This window comes from Aptenodytes patagonicus, chromosome 5, assembly GCF_965638725.1.
Source record: "Aptenodytes patagonicus chromosome 5, bAptPat1.pri.cur, whole genome shotgun sequence".
Classification (NCBI taxonomy): Eukaryota; Metazoa; Chordata; class Aves; order Sphenisciformes; family Spheniscidae; genus Aptenodytes; species Aptenodytes patagonicus.
Window position 1 is genome coordinate 81832184 of NC_134953.1, and position 18475 is coordinate 81850658.

At 40.9% G+C, this 18475-nt stretch overlaps 1 protein-coding gene across 2 annotated transcripts in view; it reads right to left on the reverse strand.

Moving 5' to 3' along the window:
• NR5A2 (nuclear receptor subfamily 5 group A member 2) overlaps positions 1-18475 on the reverse strand; it is a 99599-nt gene that overhangs the window by 35222 nt on the left and 45902 nt on the right. For both annotated transcript variants that reach the window (XM_076337974.1, XM_076337973.1), the window contains one exon: positions 8990-9109. In XM_076337974.1, coding sequence (XP_076194089.1) covers positions 8990-9109 — 120 coding nt within the window. The remainder of the gene's footprint in view (positions 1-8989; positions 9110-18475) is intronic.

The following is an 18475-nucleotide window of genomic DNA, read 5'->3' on the forward strand; positions in this document are numbered from 1 at the left end:
TAGCCAAGGTGGGATTTGGTAGCGACCAAGATATGGGAAATCTGGGGTCAAATCTCCAGTCCAAAGAATGCATGAAATAAATAAGGCTATAGCCTGGCAACTGGGGCATCTTTCTGAAAGTGAGAAATAGCAAGTTTCTTCAGGTAAACCTGGCACATCTTGTGGATATCTTCTGATCACGAGTATTGGGCAGAAAGGGGGGGACCTTTGGCTTGGTTTGGAGAGGAAGGATTTGCTTAGTGCTTCTCTAGGAGGGAACTTCCAGCTGGGAACCCCAAGTAGAAAAATGTGCATAAGTCCCTTGGACAGGCAGCATTTGTGTCACACCTCCCTCCCCAGCATTTCTCAAGGCTACCTCTTAGAGTCACCACCTAGCTGGCTGCTGGCCTTCCCTGCTCCCTGCGTTGCAGAGGTAAGGGCTGGGCGGATGAGGCCGCGGGCTCTGCGAGAGGACAGGGCAGTACAGAGGCACTAGCAGCAAAGGAAAAGAAGTAAAAAAGCTGATAGTATTAGTAAGAGGGTCATAACTGAAATGGGACCGCAGAGAGACACGGCAATACTGCGTATTTTTTCTAAATCCTTTTCTTGATACAGTTGAGAGTAACTTAAAAGTCCAAATCCCTTTAATGTCAGTGAAAGCAAGTTAGGCCAGTGTGGAATGTTTATGAAAATTCTACTTTAAAACAATACGTCATGAGTTCAGCAGCATTTAGACATTCAGCTATCAAATAACTTCTCAACTGATAGAGAGGTAAGAGAGATGGAAGTGACTAATTCTGCATGTTTTTTCTCACATGAAGGTCTCATTTAACACAGTGAGATATTGTTCGATGCAGAACAAAAGACAAACGTTTTTTACAACATGAAACTATACCCTGGGCTAAATAAATGGTGAGGCTGAAGGCCAGAAATGCAGGGAGCACTTGCGCTTTTTTGTTTTGCAAATGATTTATCATGGTAATGAATGATTCTTGAAGCCAAATCCCTGGTTTCACTGGGCTCAGACTGAAACTTTCTGGTGGAGTCAGGTGGTGGCCTCTGGTATCGACTCCCCTCTATGCCCACAAAACGGAGCCTAACATTTAATGGTGGAATCAGGTTCCTTCCTTCTTCTAAAATTAAATTGTGTTTGATTTGTAGGACATGACAGTGGGGTCATACGGCATGTGGAAATGCTGTGTGGAACTGTACCATCCATTTTCAATGCTTCAGCAAGCTTGCAACAGTCTCCAGAATATAGGATTAGAGTGATTTTACTTGTTGATGGCTGTTACCAGGTACCGACTATCGCTGAATGACATTGCTTTCAGCCAGAACAGGAATTGTGCCCCTGCCGTGGCTGTATACAGTACCTGCGTAATGAACAAATGTTCTAGCAGGCTAAGGTAGTGCAGGTTAGTGAAAGATTGATTTCATATTTAATTTAATAAATTAGATGACCGTGTGTTTGGGGCACAAAGGCAAAGGAGGCAGTGGGTGCCTAGGTGCAGCGACGGGACCGTCCCGCTCCTCCTGCCCCGCTCCGTGCAACCCCGGCCAGCGCAGCTGGCTGCTGCTGATGGGGGGCTGCTCCCCCGCCGCTCCCTCCTCCGTTACAAACGGCGCTGAAAGCCTGGGGAGTGGCCTGCAATGGTCTGCCCTGGGTTTTGAAGTCCCGACCCTGCTGAGAGCCTGTGCGTTGGCTCTGGTGTATGGCTACGTGGGTGGATGAGCCTTTCTCTCAGACGGATGCGTTCAGCACAGCGTATAGCAAGCAAGTTAATTTACTATCACAACCATAATTACTCTTCCACTGTTTCCTGAAATATATATTTCAGTGGCAACTACAGTGGTTATTAAACTCATTTTGAGCTTTTCATATAATTAATACTTTCATTAAAAACATTTAAAGCAGTATTTGTGTTACGTTTCTAAGAAAATGCACATGGAAAAACACTTTGAAGAGGCACCTATGTAGAAAAATTGAGGAGGACTCAGCATGAACAAAACCAGCAGGTAAGCTTATATCAGGTTTGGATATATTAATTAAAATTGTGATGACTTATACAGCGTAAGATCCTTGTCATTTTAACATGATACACAATAATAGAAGATAATGAATTAAGTTGCCAGTGGACCTTTCCCCTAGGATGATGTTATTGTGCTTGCTAATTAGCTATAATATGCAAATAGTAACACTCCAAAGTACTGCATTTACTTTGTCTAACTTAGTTTCAGAAAAACTAGTACATTGGGACTGGAAAAATTCTATGCCCTGTAGTTGATCATATGTAGATTCATTTATAGTAGATATATTTATGTTATAAAACACATAATAATAGAAGTATTACGTTTCATGCAGATAGCTATTTTAATCAGCACCATTAAATTTTCCACTCTAGTAATGGTGACTATTGGGTTCTCCAAATTACTAGTATGAAGACGTTAAAGTAACGTGCAGAACATAGCTAACCTAGAGTACAACAGAATCCATTTCTTTACCAAAGTGTTGCAATGCACTTTGTGTTTTTTATACAGAGATGAGATGGTATGGAATCACTGCTGAGTTTGAACATCCATAAACTTCATCAGAAGACAGACCATCACTGGAAATCTTTTTGTGAATGTTTAGGCAACATCACAAGGGCTGTGCTGACTCAGACTGTTTCTTCAGGAGCTTTTAACCATGTAAGTTCATTTCCCCTTATTACCCTCTTATCTTACACAAATTTCTACTCTCCTATTTTAAATCCTTTCCCATCAATGGAAGGCTGGATGTGCTCACTTTGAATCCCATCGCTACTCCAATAGGCGGTTGGGACAGACTGATGTGGTGCTTTCTTCTTTGAGTTGGGTCTCTGAACAACCTGTCTCTCATGTTGGGCAAGCTTAGAATCAAATACGGGACTTCACATGAATTTATATGGAGAAATTAGTTCACTAGTATGGGACTTGTATGGAGGACCAGCAGCCTTGAAGAAACGCTGCCAGACTCCAGGCAAATAGCTTTTGTTCTCTTTGTGGGAGCCGTGTGTACAGAATACAGAAGAAGTGTGCGTCCTATGAACACAACGGTTGGCATGTGGGAAATGGAACAGTTCTGGCGTGCAAGGATTCATGTTGGGTGCCCTCTCCATGACTTTTTGCTGGAGCTGGAATTTTAGACTTAAAACCATACTGCTATGATGGTTTCATGGCAACGTAGTAAAGCAAACGTAAAGTGGGGTCAGTTTGTTCACAGGTGTGTCCGTAGCTACTTGGAAGGCTCAAAATGTTTAAAGAATATTTGGACAAACCTGAATTGGGCACTTCATGATTATAACTGAATTTTGATGTGTTTTACCTAGTTTAACTGAGAACATCTAGTTCAGCCCCAAAAAGCAGCTAGCATAATATCTTCATGAGGCATGAGGCACTTCTAACAGCTAGCACAACCTTGTTTTCTTTTCCTTTAGGCAGAAACCACTAGAGTGAGGAACTGTGCAAGCCTGGATACAAGAGAACAAATACGACACTGAACAGCAAAATAATGATTGCTTGACCTTGTTTGTATCCACCCTGAATGAAATCCTGTGTTTGTTTGCCTATGTAAGGACTTCTAGATTTGGCCCCCAAATGCCAATACCTCTTTTTCTGCCAGTTGCAACTATGAAGCCTCACTGACTGCGATCACAAATCTAATGGGGAAAAAATTTTATATATATATATAAAAAATAAAAATGACTAATTTCCAAGAACAGAAGAAGTAATAGCTTTCCATTAGATAGCCTATGACCAGTGTATGTATTTTTAGCCATTTCTTAGGATGAACAACAAAAAGCCTGTTTCCTTATCTACTTTTTTTGCCAGCTCCTTTCTCTTGTCCTTTGGAGACACTCCTTCCTCTAACACTCCTGTGACTTTTTGTACAACAGAGGTACTTCTGCAAGGGTGATCTTTCTTTGTGATACAGTCATCTGTAGCCCGCAGTTTGAAAGTTCAGCTGCCTCTTGAGAACCTTTTCAGTGGCAAGGTGGTCTTTCCTTGAACTTGCAAGCCTGTTCCCTAGACAAACAGATTCTCCAAAGGCCTCAGCAAATACAGCTACGCTGGGATAGTAGAAGCCGCCTCTGCAAGTGGCTGAGTCTAACAGAGATTACATTGCCACGGAAAATTCCCCAGGCCGCACGTCACCACCTTTCAATAAGGTACAGCTGAAAGATCTACAAAGTATCCCATCTAGCCACAAAATTCTGATCTAAACTGAACTTAAATTTTGATTTGCTTCAAAAGACAATACTGTCAAGATCTTGGTTCTCTCTCATGCTCTTCTCTGGTGCTATGCTTTATACTACAAATCCAGGTGTAAAGGTGTATTTGCGTGATGCCTTTAACTAAATCAGTAGTTTCAACAATCTCAAAAAAGTCTGAGATTTAGGCAGGTTTTTGGACGGCCTTTTTAATCTGAAAGGCTTTGACCAAACTCAGCAGAGGGAAGATTTGGTAGCAATGAGTAGAGTGTAGGTACGAACAAAATGAGCAGCTTGTATCTGGGCAGCCGAGGCTACAATTCATGTGTTGTGTGTTGAGTGCCACATGAAAATGCATGAACAATGATATTCTGTACAGAGCTTTAGTATCTACCCCGTGTGTGCTAGATCTTGGAAGCTGGCAGTGCGTTGCTGGTGTAGAAGATACAAAAGGAGAGTGCTCAAGCTGGAGGAATTAAAGTTCTATAATTAGAAATGGTCTGTTAAAATTACATGCCACATGGCAAGCCTACAAAACCTGGCGTGTGAAGAGCATATTGGCAATGATTTACAATTAACCACCACATTGCAAATCACTCCTTAGCTGTTTTCTATTATGAAATTTGGAGAGTTGTAAAATGCATTTGTGCTACTTTATTTCCTTTTGAAATGGTAATTGCTACTGCTGAGGGGCAGTACTTAGTGCAGAAAATGAAGTGTGCAGCATAGGGAGGAACTTGTTTCTGAGGAATTGCCGAGGAATTGTAATGATCTGAAAAAAGTGCTCTCTTGAAACACATACACACAAAAGAGCTTCATTTATGAAACTCCAACCAAATAAATAACAAAATAAAACAAAACACAGTTGTCTTTTGTGCAAAGGCCAATGCTTACTACCTTGTTGCTGACTGCACTTTTTCCCCGTCAAAGTGGGAACAGTGGATTGACACTGGGTAAAACTCATAAGTCAATGGCTTGAGGGAAATGCAGATGTATGGAAATGTGATAGGAATGCCCTAAGGTAATGGGTTTTGAGCCAATGCATTGAAAATTATCGAGTGTACTTCTAACTGCTAGCCCATTTTAGGTACCTAGTATAGAACTGACAGTGTATGGCCCTGGGGAACTGGATGAAGTTTGACTTTTGTGTCTGAGGAACAGAGGCTGTGCAGCCTAAGTGGAGAAAGCAGGTATGTTCTAATTAAGTGGTGATAAGTTCCCTCCTTACAGCTTCCCCTTTGATTGTGATTGTAAAAAGGACTGTGTTTATGAGCAGCTTTTATGGAGGGATATATTAATGAAAGCAAGGAGTGAGGCTTCTGAGGTCTTAAATTTGCTAACTTGTGACAATAATCATGATCTCTCAGGTAATAAAGTAGGCTATCTAGCTCAGGTTCTCAGTTTAAAGTTAATATCTTTGAAAGCCAGATGATTGACTGTAATTTTCCTCATAGTGCTTTGCTGGTAGCAGTAAATAAAAACATCTACAGCACTTTTCATTAGAAGTGTCAGAGTGCTTTCCATGCCTTAATCAATTAATTTTTATGAGATGGTGGCATGGTTATTTCCCTTTCTCTACTGGAGGAACTGAAAGGATCAGGGCAGCAACCAGGAATTATGCAGCATTTAGTGCAATAGCAAAGTCTCATAATGCCTGGGTCTAGAAGTGTGGCTTTCCAGAGTTATTTTACAGTTAACACAGAGGAGTCAGACACAGTCATAACTGTCCTTTCATAAATACATTTGAACTGGCATTGTGTCTTAGAATGACAACAGACGGAGTTGATGGTGCCAAGGTGGTCCTCCTTGACACTTAGGAAAAGAAGCCGTTGTTTTGGATCAGCTTGGCTAAACAAGTAACTCACAACTGAGCTGCAATGCGAAAAGGCAGTATACAGCAGCTGAAGCCAGGAATGGCTCAGAACAAGCAATTTAGAAGCACTGTCCAGGCATGTAGGGATGATGTTAAAACAGCCAGTGCTCACTAGAGTTGAGACTTGCAAGGGATGTCAAATTGCTAGTTAGGGGATGAACAAGGAAACTGTGGGACTGCTGCTGGGTTCAGCTGGTGACTTAGTGGCAGCAAACACAGACCGGGCTGAGGCACTCAGGGCCGCCTTTGCCTCAGTCTTTACCAACAAGGTCTCCCAGGCTCTGTGCTTTGCAGCAGGGCTCTAGGAGGAGGAGAGTGACCAGCATCGGGTATAACTTGAAAAAAACAGAGATCTAGACCAGAGCCAAGGAAAAAACTTTCTCTCCATGAAGACGGTCGGGCAGTGGTGCTGGCAGCGCAGGGAGGTTGTGCAGTTTCCATCCTTGGGGGTTTTCAAAGCCAACTGGACAAAGCCCTGAGAAACCTGGTTTGAGCAGGGGGTTGGACTGGAGACTCCTTAAAATCCCTTCCAGCCTGGATTATTCTGTGATTTTAAGATTTGTGGCTCTGGCAATTCTAGATATTTTAAACCTTCTGCTTAGCTCACCCAGCTTTGTCCATCTAAATAAAAGAGGTTCTTCAATGAATGATTTTCACCCATGAAAATCATTTAAATAGATGGTGTTTTAAAGTAAATGCTTTTGAATGACAAATTGCATACAACTCGCGTACTGGCATAGTAGTGGCATTTCTGCAATACCTCAACTACCAGCGGTCTTTCCGTGAGCATGTGCCATGCACAGCCCAGCGAGGGCAGGCGCAGTCCGTGCAGCTGTGCCCACCCCGTAAGCAATCTGGCTTTTAATCCAGGGTGACAGTGACCAGAGATGAATGAAATCAGGACAATACAGTGGCATTACGTGTAGATTTCAGCCTCTTTCCAGTTTCAAAAAGAGCAGCCAGGGACTGCATATTTACTTCAGGTCTGGTGTCTCCCTATTTCTCAAGGAGAATTTGTGGTGCATACATGGGAGTGTGTTCTCCAGCTGTTAGCAAGCGTGAAATGGGAAGGAGTCCATCCATCAGGAAAGGGACGGACTGACTGTAGAGTTCTTGTTTGGTGTTCTCGTAATATGGCTTCTTGCTCTCCAGGCAGCCTAAGTGTGCAGAAGAATGTGCAGAAGATGATGGGAGACTCCGGGGGTGCTTGCATCAACTTCAAAATTACAAACTTTGGCATAGGAAAACAAAATTGGGTTGAAAGGAGGATGTATTAAATCTATTTGACAAACCTGGGGCAAAAATGGGTGCAGTCAGTCCAATTTAGCCAGGTTTTAATTTAGTTGGAGAATATAATTCTGCCTGGAAATATACAACTTCCAAAACCAGCTGATGATTTGCAAGCAGTACATTTAATAAGCATCCTGCTACCTGTTGTCCAACAGCGATGAAGTGCTCTGCTTTGCCTTGAGATATCATGTACAGCTGGGGGTTTTTTGCAAGAAAAGATAAAAGTGACTAATGAAGTAAGAATTATTACTGTGGAAAATAGGGACAATGGCTAGAATTTAAGGGTATTTAGATGTCTCTAATGATTTCAGTGGGACTTAGGCACTCAGTACCTTCAAAAACTAGCTAATCACATAACAAATGAGACACGAATTTAGCAGTTCTCTCAGGAATAGAAAACTGTCAATACACTTACAGCTTTATAAACAAAGGAATAAGCAAGCACCCTCTGTGGTAAATAAAATAATTACTGGTACAATTGTCCATGTTTTGCAGATGATGAAATGGAAAGGGGATCAGTAATTTTCTCAATAGCACCAATATAAATCAAGAGTCATGAAACTAATTTTTGTTCATACAATTAGGGAGTATAGCTTTATCTCAGATAGGTTAGTGTCTTTCCACAAAGGTGCAGGAGTCAGTTCCATAGCTAGAATTTGAATTTGCCCACTTCTTTTCTTGGACAAGTTGATCATTTCTCCCTTCTACTGTACACCTTTTAATCATAAATGCAAGCAGTTATTTCTCCTTCTGATTCTTACAAAAACTTGTTCTTAGTGTTAAGAAATGGCTACAGTTTTAAAATTGTAACTAAAGGTGTGAACAGATTCCATGATTTTTTTTCTGTTAAAACCAGAATAAGAAACTTAGGAATAAGGTTCTTATTTTACTGTCAAGTTCTTTGTGCTTTGGAAAGTATGAGGGAGACAAAACTTTCTATTTCCTTTGAGTTTTCTCACAGTTTTCCTAATATTTGCCACATTATTGCTCTTGCATTTTGGGAGATCTATGCATCTGACACCTGAAGAAAATTAACCCTTGGAAAGCTGTGCAGAAACTGCAGGGTGCCTACCCTGAGACAGCTCCTGAGACAATACCTGCATTTATAGCCTGTGGACTAAATAATTTTCTTGGGATTAGATGTCTCAGCTCCCCAGTTTCTCACGCATGTGCATACTTCTTTAAAAGCAAGCTATTTCTGAGGTAGTAGCTGCAGGTTCTTTAGGTTTCTGACCCAGCTAGTGATTCTTTTGAGTAAACCACAATTCTGAAGGGAAAATAAGCTGTAATTGCTTAGACCTAAAGCATCAGGTTTGAGAGTTTTGTTGTTGTTGCTGTCGGAAACCATTTTAGCCCCAAGGAAATACAACTTCTCGAGAAACACTTCTCATCTGCTATTTTTCAATTACTGAAGTATACAAGTATATATGATTATATCTGCTTTTATAAGTTTAACTGTAATCAGCAGACTAGGAACAGAGTGCACAAGTCATTTTATCTACATTATTTGTGGAGAATCTCTGAGAACACAGGAGTGCTTCTGACCCTGTTAAACTCCTGCTATTTTGAAAATGATTATTAAAAAGACATCAATACTTCTCTGAGCCCACATACTCACTTGTTGCCCGGTAACCAGAAGGATGGAGCCTTCTTTCCCGTGTACCACTTGCCGGTAAATGTGATCTAGAATTAAGAGTTCACTCCAGCAGTTCTGAAGCAACTTCATTTGGTCATCAACCTGTAAAGCAAACACGAATGTTGGTGGCATCACTCTGGGAGTAAGTCTTACATCACACTACGGGGTCAGTCCTTCTTCAAGCATCTGGTTAACATAATGAGAACAGAAATGCTATCAAAAATTATTCATCCACAAAATTGCTATTCTCAACTGAATAAATAGGGCACTGCTGAAACCCTTATCTGTAAAATGTGTAGAATATTTACTACTGATTCTAGGAAAGCAGAACTACGTCATTGTTATGCAAAGTAATAATAATAGTATATTTACAAAATGCTTATGGAAATGGGATATTATTTTTACCCGAAACAAGAATAGCAGAAATAATGCTAATGTGAACGTTCCCATACTCCCCATCCTTGAACGTCAGCTTCTGGAAATAATGAGGAATCTGCAGATTCAAAAGCATTTATTGCTGCAGCAAGCCCAAGTCAGAGATAGGTCCCTTGCAAAGGAAAAAGTGAAGAGAGAGGTAAACAGTCCCTCTAAGAATAGTTGTGGTTCTATGAAAAAAGAAGAAAACTTCTTCATAAACAGAAGCTGAGCAGCTTCAGGTGTCACCAGTAGGGCAAGAAAGGGCTGTGCCCAAGGCAGTGGTGAGCAGTGAGACATACCACTGACTGCGTTTGGTAACAGAAGGAAGACACTGGGCACTCAGCACGAGCAACCTACATTAAGTTTTTGCGCAATGTTATTTGGGATGTACATATTATAGGACAACAAAGCATATCACTAAACTGACCCCTATTGCAACTGGGTTGCATTCAGTTTTATTCACCTGAAAATATAATTGAGAAATATATATAGAAATATATATTGAAATATATATGAAATATATGAAATATATATTGAAAAATATAATTGAGACTGAAAAATAATTGAGATTTCCATGGAAATGGGAGGAAAAAAATCACGAATCAGTGGAAGGCAGACTATGAATTTAAGTCATGGTAAGCACCAATATCCTCTGGACCTTCTTACTGAACTTAATGATTTCTTCCTAAAATCAAACAAAGTCTTAGGCATGTGTCCTGAAAGAGTTGAGAGATGTGTACATTAGCCTTGCTACAATTAAGTGTCTGGTGCAGATGTGGTAATAGCATGTATATAGTTAAAAGGACTCTAAGAACCTGCATAGAGAGCAACTGCTGAACAGATTAAAAATGCTATAAATTAGGAGAAGTGAAAAAGAAACTAGCAAAGAGAATATTTAAAGTGGAGAAATGCCTAGAATTTCTGAGACATGGAACTATTAAAATTGTTTTTCAGGGGTTCTAATTTCAATCGCTTTAGAACTAGATTTGATAGTGCACAGGAAACCGCATTACAAGGAGCAATCTTGCATGAGCTGAATTAGATAATGCAATAGATGTTTTCAAATTTTATCAGCTACGACCTAATGAATTTTTGAACTTTATTCTTTCAAGCTTGTTTTCTGGTTGTTTGGTAGAGAGGGAAGTAACGTTTGTTACTAATAGATTTTCGTAGTGTCACCTGTGACAGTTATCTAGTATTCTCTCCCTCTTTCCAGTCACTTGCCATATAGCTCAGCCTTTAACATCTTAAACATCGAAGTCTCTGTTTGCCTCCTTCATTCATCTTAACTTCCCTTCTCCCCACTCACAGCCTTCTCCCAACTGTTCTTGTCCCAGTTTCTCCCCCTTAGGTATCTGTCTCAGGCTATTCCCTCTTGCTGGTCTGTGCAAGCAAATGAAATCAGGAGAGAAAGGGAGCAGATTAGCACAAAGCCAGTGGGGAGAAAAGGGAAGAAGAACTGTTCTCCTGCACAGCCTGCACTAGGACCCTCAGTTCTTGCTTTTGCCTGCTCCATGACTGCAGCAGGTATCTGTGCTGGAAAACTGCACAACTCATTCCCTCCACTACTGCTTTACCTAGAGGATGATATAATTTTCATGGGGTTTTGTTTTGTTTTACTTTTAATTTTATTTTTATCCCCCACCTTTGCTCTTTTTTTAAAAAAAAAAAAAGGAAAATTATATCCGAATAGCTATGCCAAAATAATAGCTTAAGGTTGCAAAATCAAGCACTGCAGAACTGTATTAAGATTGCCTGTCCTATTCTTATTTTATCTTCAACCTGCCTTTGCGTTATAACAGATTTTAATGCATAGACACAAAAGGGCTGAATTAGTATTTTGCAAACACTCTCGGTTCTGATATTTCAAATGCATGCTTTGCCTTTCCAGTATTAAGAATAATCTTTTAGCGCAGTTGCTGTTCTGCCTGCAGTCACAGTTAAGACATGTATGCTCAGACAACTCCTATAAGCTACATATCCATTGGCAGGAGAGGTGGAGGAAAGAAAGAGGTGTGGACTCTGTAGGTGGATATATTACTAAGTCAAAGTAAAGCTAGCGCTATCACAAACTCAGCCTTGCTCCATCCCTATGCTGTCTGTGGCCATGATAATTCATTTCTGTTCAGATCACAGAGCAAGGCTGATTCTGTATTAAAGATCTCTTCCTCTGCCCACAACGTGTATCTGACTACAAAACCATTTCAACCAAGTGACTTGTTAGCTCAAGAGAGGACAGTAAATTACCACATTGATACACTCCCTACCAAAACTTGGGCCAGGTTTAAAATAAGGCATTATTTGAAGAAAATGTTTGAAATTTACAGATTCTAGTACTCTTGCTTCTTACGTGAAACTGTTTTGTGATCATTTTCTCCTCTGTACAACAAGGTGTTACAAAAATCGAATAAATCATGCTAACATGATAATTTCATGCAAAATTAGCATTTCACACAAAGCTATCACAGCTTACATCTGAACGAAACAAACTGTGAGACAGTTTAAACAGCATCCATGTCATAACTAATACCTGAATAAGAGGTCAAGCATTTGATTATATTATAAATGACATATTTGCAGCTAACCCATCTGTCTCAGCCACAGGCTTTTGAAAACAAACTACACTTTACAGGTCTGGCTTTCTGAAGGCCCCAACAGCAGCTAGTCTGCAATCAAAGCTTACCTCCCAAGCTTTATCATATCATTACCGAGCCAGTGCTGTGAGAACAGTATGAGATGGCAAAATCACAAAAAAAAAATGTTTTGCACATAGTCTGTTCCTGCTGTTCTACAAGACTCATAAAACTAGCAGCAGCGAACATCTGCTAGTGGTTCACAAAATCTGCTCCTCCGTATTCACTGTAATTTAACCAGTGAAAGCCTGTAAAATGGATAGCATAAAAAGCACAATACACATCCGAAACACAGTATTGCCTTCAGAAGACTATTAGATCCAGCTGCTTTTGCCATTTTAAGAAAGCTGGCAGAGCAGCAGAATGCTTCCCCGTTTGCACTAGGAAGAAACAGAGATGACTTTAAGGAGGGTCATGGATTACTAAAATGTAGGGCAAGTGATCAATTCCAGCCTATATTTCTGAAAGGCATGTAGATGAGGAAAAACACATACTTTATTTCTGCTAACGCATACGAAATGAAAAATAGAAAACAACATAGATCACACTGAACAAAACAGTATCACGTCACTTCTTATGTTAGAATGAGCTGGTAAACTTTATGACGTGTGTAACTTCAGCCAGAACACAAACACCTTTGTGTTTCCGTGGCACGTCAATAAATGAGTTGCAGAAGCGTATTATCTGGCAAAATGAAAAAATCAGCCTTTCACCGAAACAAGTATGGGCCTTAAACTGATCCTGAAGGCAAAGAGGCTTAAGTTTTGGTGGCCGAAGTGGAGAGTGAGTTCTGAAGAGGAAAGTCCTCTGCAGAAAAAGCACCTTGTGGACTTCAGTCTTCTGCCTCCAAAGCCAAAGCATGCTAGTCCACCATTAACAGGGTAAGCAGCAGAAAAGATAAGATTCTGTCACCAAGATAACTTAGCTCCAGTCTGGGACTTCCCTGTAATCAACATCATTTTTAATCATGTTCTACATTGAATTAGAAACAAGCTCATAAACTTGTACTACTGGCTAAACTTTGAGGTCTTTCAGTTTGTGGAGATCTTTAAGAGTATTATCAATGTTTTAACAACAACAAGAAAAAAGTGCCCTTTGTCCCAACTACTGGGAATGCTTATAAATAAAAATTGAACATCATACGGCCAACAACCGTCTGCTGCAAGAACACTCCCCAAATTTGCAGCTGCTCCCTGCCATAACAGAACATTGACACGAGGATAATGTAACCCATGTCTTACCTAAGCAAGTTGTCAAATGAGATACCCATTCGACAGCTATCTAGCCTCGAGCAAAAGCGTGAGTGAATACTGTGCCCGAATGGTTAAATTTAGGTTCTCTCTGACCAGTGGCATTCAGATGAAGACACACCAGCGGGGATAGCATAACTGGAAATTGCTGCTGAAGAAAAGGCTTTTAAGGAAAGATGTGGAGGAAGCTAAGGGAGGGTGTGTGACTCAAAAGAAATAGGAGATCGTTTCCAGCATGCAGGGTGGCATGAAAGAGTAATAATGTTATGAGTATGAAAGGAGTAAAACATCACACTTGTAAAACTGCTGCTAAGTGACAAGGGAAGCAAAGAGAGTGCTTAGGAGGAGCACCTAAAGGAGGGGAATGGAGAGGCAGTGCGGTGAGAGAAGACATAAGGGAAGTTGGATGTCATGTAAAACCTTGAAGGTGAGGATGATGAGACTGGATGAGATGCAGACTTAAAGGGTTTGTGTGGCAGTAAGAGATGCTGCTGGGGCAGAGAAGGAGCAAGTGCTTTGTGTTAGAGAAGCAGAGGATGGCGGTTGTCACCAGCACAGGCGGGAGAAGTCCCAGAGGTGAAAGTGGGCATGTGCCCATTGTCTACTCTCTCAAACGGTATGGATACAAAGGTTCAGCAAAGAATAGCTTTCTGATAGCATTAATACATGGCAATAGGTAAATCCTACTTCCTGTACCAAAATCCTATTTACCTATGCTTACAGTGAGGACAAGGAAGCATGTCAGGATTTGGAGTCATCCATAACCTTGTATCTCATGCTGTTTGGACTACTTGTAGCATATTCCCCAGGTCATAAGCTGGAAGACAAATGGTCATTGCCACAACCACCCAGCGCCATCCCACTGTGCTGCCTACTAACTACCAAGCTAGCCAGAATAAACTAACATAAGAGCATAACTCATTATGCAAAAAGGGTCTCCCAGCATCTGGAACGCTGATAGGTAAACAGGTAGACGTGGTGAATGCGACACTGCGCAGTCAGTTTGCCCGTGCAATATCCACTGGCGGGTGTTTTGCGTACAGGCACATGGCAGGATGCAATGCACTATATTCTGACAAGGTTTAAACATTCTTGTCCTTCCCGCGTTGACCTGGAGACATATCTTCCGTGACCTCATGGTAGAAATGTGCACAGTTTCAGTATTAATTGACAATATTTCAGTATTGTGACCTCTGTGAAAGAAACCTCTGGCGCGCTCTCTCTCTCTCTCTCTCTCCCCCCCCGCGCCAGGAGGGAATCACTACTTGCACAGCCTATTTGCCGCAGCACTCGGGAAGGGCTGGCTGCAGCCTGCATGCTCCCCTTGTTGTCCCAGCCATTGGCCATCCCAGCTTTTCTCAGTAAAGCACCAGAGCAGAACTGCTGTACGGCTGGGTCGGGAGGAGTTCATGTGTCTTAGGACAGGAATGGATGAAGGTGGGTCACAGTGCAGTAGGAGAGTCTATGCCCCAAGCATGGGAGGGTCACTGTGCTCCCGACATTAGCTTACTCTTCAATTTCACTACAAAATAGTGTTCCCCATTTAAAACCTAAACAAAATCAGATTTGTGAAAAGAGAGAGAGAAAGAGATGTGACCCGTCCTCCAAGTCCATTGACCTTTTTTCCCGGGGGTTTAATAGAACCATGGAGCCTGGTGGAACTGTGACACTTCTTTGTGTCCACTGTGAAAGATTCACGTGGTATTGCTCATCTGCACAGTGAACTTCATACGGCTAAATATCTGAATACAGGTTTGAACACAGGATTCCCTGGCGGCATGCCCGAGTTCCTCCACTGCCAGCTGGAATTATAAGGTGACTTTAAATCACTTTTCTGAGTTCTCCGCTAACAAGGATTAGAAAACAGGCATGCATGAGAATGCATTTAGATGCAATTACTAGTTTGCATAATTTATCTTACAAGCCACGTAGGATATTTCCAGGACTGGAGGAAATAGACTTTCAATTTGAAGTGTAAAGGTCTAATCCTAAGCACTGTGGTGACACACTATCTCTTGGCGGGACAAAAAGATTGTCTGGGGTTGGGGATGGGAGTGTCACATTTGTCTGCTAAACCCTGGACTCCCACTCAGCTGGGCCCTGAGCTTTTGGTACGGGGCTCAGTGGAAGTTTGTCAGGCTGGTTGAGGCCTCTGTTGACACTGCAATACACAATTACGCATTATCAATTGTAGTTAAAGGAAAGACTTATCTCAGAAATGCTGGTTACTCATCTGAAAAACTATTTGTGCTGATGTTATAGATGAGAAAGGCTAGTGCGACACAAGAGTAGTATTGTTGTAGAGTGTATGCTTCCCACAGCACAGAACGTTAATCATTATAAACTTTTGTTTTCTCTGAAGAACGTTGAAATTGCCAAACAGTAAAATGAAGAATAATGTGTATGCTTTGCTGAAATGCACCTTAATCTTATCAAAACTACACTGTGTCTTTCTTTTAGGAAAGTCTTTCACAATATTTAGCATACTGTAACCAACAACTGCAGATTTATTACAATTTTTCTTCTGAAGAGGTGTTTTCAGCCTGTTACTTGATGAATTACCTGTTAAAAGTTTCGGGGTCATGGTTTTTTTGTGTTGCTCTAAGTTAAATATTTTCCTCATAATTATTGCTGCAGATTCAGTTAAACAATGCACTCACCTTTTACCCAGTCTACACCTCCCTTTCTGAGAAGTTGGAGAATCCTTTTTCATCTCTTTTCATTTGCATCAACTTGCACTATAGGTTTGGACTTTTCTGCCACTAAAAATTTAAAAGGGTATCTAATGATTAAAAAAAAAAAAAAAGGATGATTGAAATTTATGTGATAAAACTGTGTTGGATTCAGCTGAACTGTTTTTACTTATGCTTCTAAAAGGGAATGCCAATGTAGAAATAACATAAAGCATTCATCTCATAGTGCCACTTTTAAATTCTACGGCCATTGAATAGCCATTTCCTAGTGAATATGAAGTGATTAAACATCTGTCTGAATTGCTCAGCCTGAAGCATACAGGTTCAAGGGATGGTTGAACTTTCTTTCAAATGTAGTTAGGAGATCACTCACAAGTCATTGCAGACATATAGCTCGAGTTTTTACTCCATTTTCTTATGCTATAGTGAAGCAAATCGCTCCAAATCAAAGTTTTATAAGACAAGTGCACTCCAGAGGCTAATTTTTACTCCTGAATGCATGCACGGTTTCCAAATCGTTACATAGGTAGGGAAGGATTTGGACTCTCCAGATGGGTTGCTGCTAACAGTGGGAAACCTCCCGTGCAAGGTTGCTGTCAAAAAGCAGCACCTAACAGCCGATGCGGTTTTAAAAGTAAATGCACGTAACTTTCAGAATCAGTGAATGCCCTAATAAAATGTGATTACTACCTGTAACCTCAGTAATAAAATGCTACAAAGTTCAAGAAAAAATGATTTAATATTAACTATGATTGTTCCAGCTCTTTACTAGAAACCTGTTTGTTATATAAAATTTCTCGGTAGAGGCAGGGAGTGATCTTTACAAGCCCATGTTGGGTTGGACGACTGTCCTGTTGCCGTCTAGCTCTAGTGTGAAGTGAGTATGAAATCTGTCCACGTTTGGTAGCATTTCACATTTTTTCATGATTTAAAAATGAAAGGAAATACAACAATACTTCAGTGTGTGCCTTTTCCTGCTCCTTTACAGCATGTAAAGAGGCTGTTATAAAGGTGCAATTATACGTGGTGTGTGCCTGCGCGTGCGTGTGCGTGTGTGTGTGTGTGTGTGTATACCGCTTCCTCCAATAACTGCTGAATCTATCAGTCAGTGTCAGCTTATTTCAACAGGGCGTTCATCTACCCAAGATATTAAGTTCCTATATGCCTTGTGTGAGTCAGTATCCAGACAGAGGAAAGTAGCTGCTGGGTGCCATGCTGAAAGAAAAGCTAATATGCTTACCTGTTACTGAACAGCAGAGAGCCGAGAGAGGAAGAGAGAAGGACTAAAATGCTTCATTAACTGCCTGCTCATGGAACCATTAGTATTTGGAATATCAAGCCGCTTTTCAGTTTTTTAAAGGACATAGATAAGGAATTTATAGCACAAAGCCACATTATACCTTTGAAAATCCCCACACTTTCACCCTTCCCAAATGTGAAGCGGTGAGTATGTGGTGCCCGTGCTCTGAATGGCATGTGGTGTCTCCTGCTTAGCGGATGCACACGGGGGGAGGGATGGCTTCGCAACAGCTTCTCCCCTCGCATGCCCCTGGGCAGCTATGTGTAAGATCACTGTGAAAGGGGGGATCAAAGCAGCAGTGACCAGCCATTTCCCAGTTTCAGTGCTAATCTTCCGCTGAGCCAAAATACTTTAATAAAAAGCAGCCTTGAGCATCAGTTCACACTCATCCCATTTTTCTTGCAGGAACGTAACACAAGGTGCGTGAGACCAGGGGCCTCAGATTGCTGAAGGGAGGATGGGCAAGCAGCAGATGGTGATCCTACTAAAGAATAAGACCTCTCTTCTTTTATGGATTTTTGGACTCCATTTAGAGAGTATTCCCCTCTATTAAGGAGAAGGTAAATGATAAATCTCAGTTCTTCAAACATCAAATGAAAGGGCTGTTGCAATAAACTTTGTGTGTGTGTGTATGTGTATATATATTATATGGTGCATCAAATGCAACATATAACACTCCTATTTTTTTCTCCTTTCCCTCACATTTATCTCTATGCAAACTGCATGAAAATGACTTAGTATTTCACAGTCAGCATTATTTCTGATGAATTATAAATGTGTTTTTCTTAGGTTCTTTTTTGGGTGGTTTTTTTAAACTGAAAATAAGAAAAAGATTTCTTTTTAGTCCCAACTGAAAATTTTGCTTACAACGCAGTGTTTCTTCCCTGTCAAAGTGAATGCAAAGTTAAGGAAAGAGGAAAATTAATTCTTAATTCTTCTTCTCAGCATCTGTTTCACAGGGTGAAGAAGGAGGTGCCTTCTTCAGGACTGGACCCATAGAACTGACCTTCAAAATCCTGCTCCTGTGAGTATCTCTACTGATGTTAGTACAACGTAAGTTTATGCATAGTTGGGTCTAGAATTTAAAAAAAACTCAGATAATGCTATGTAGGTTGTGTAGCAATTTTGGTACTAAAGGTGTTTTGTTCCCTTGAATCACTCCGGGAATACACCTG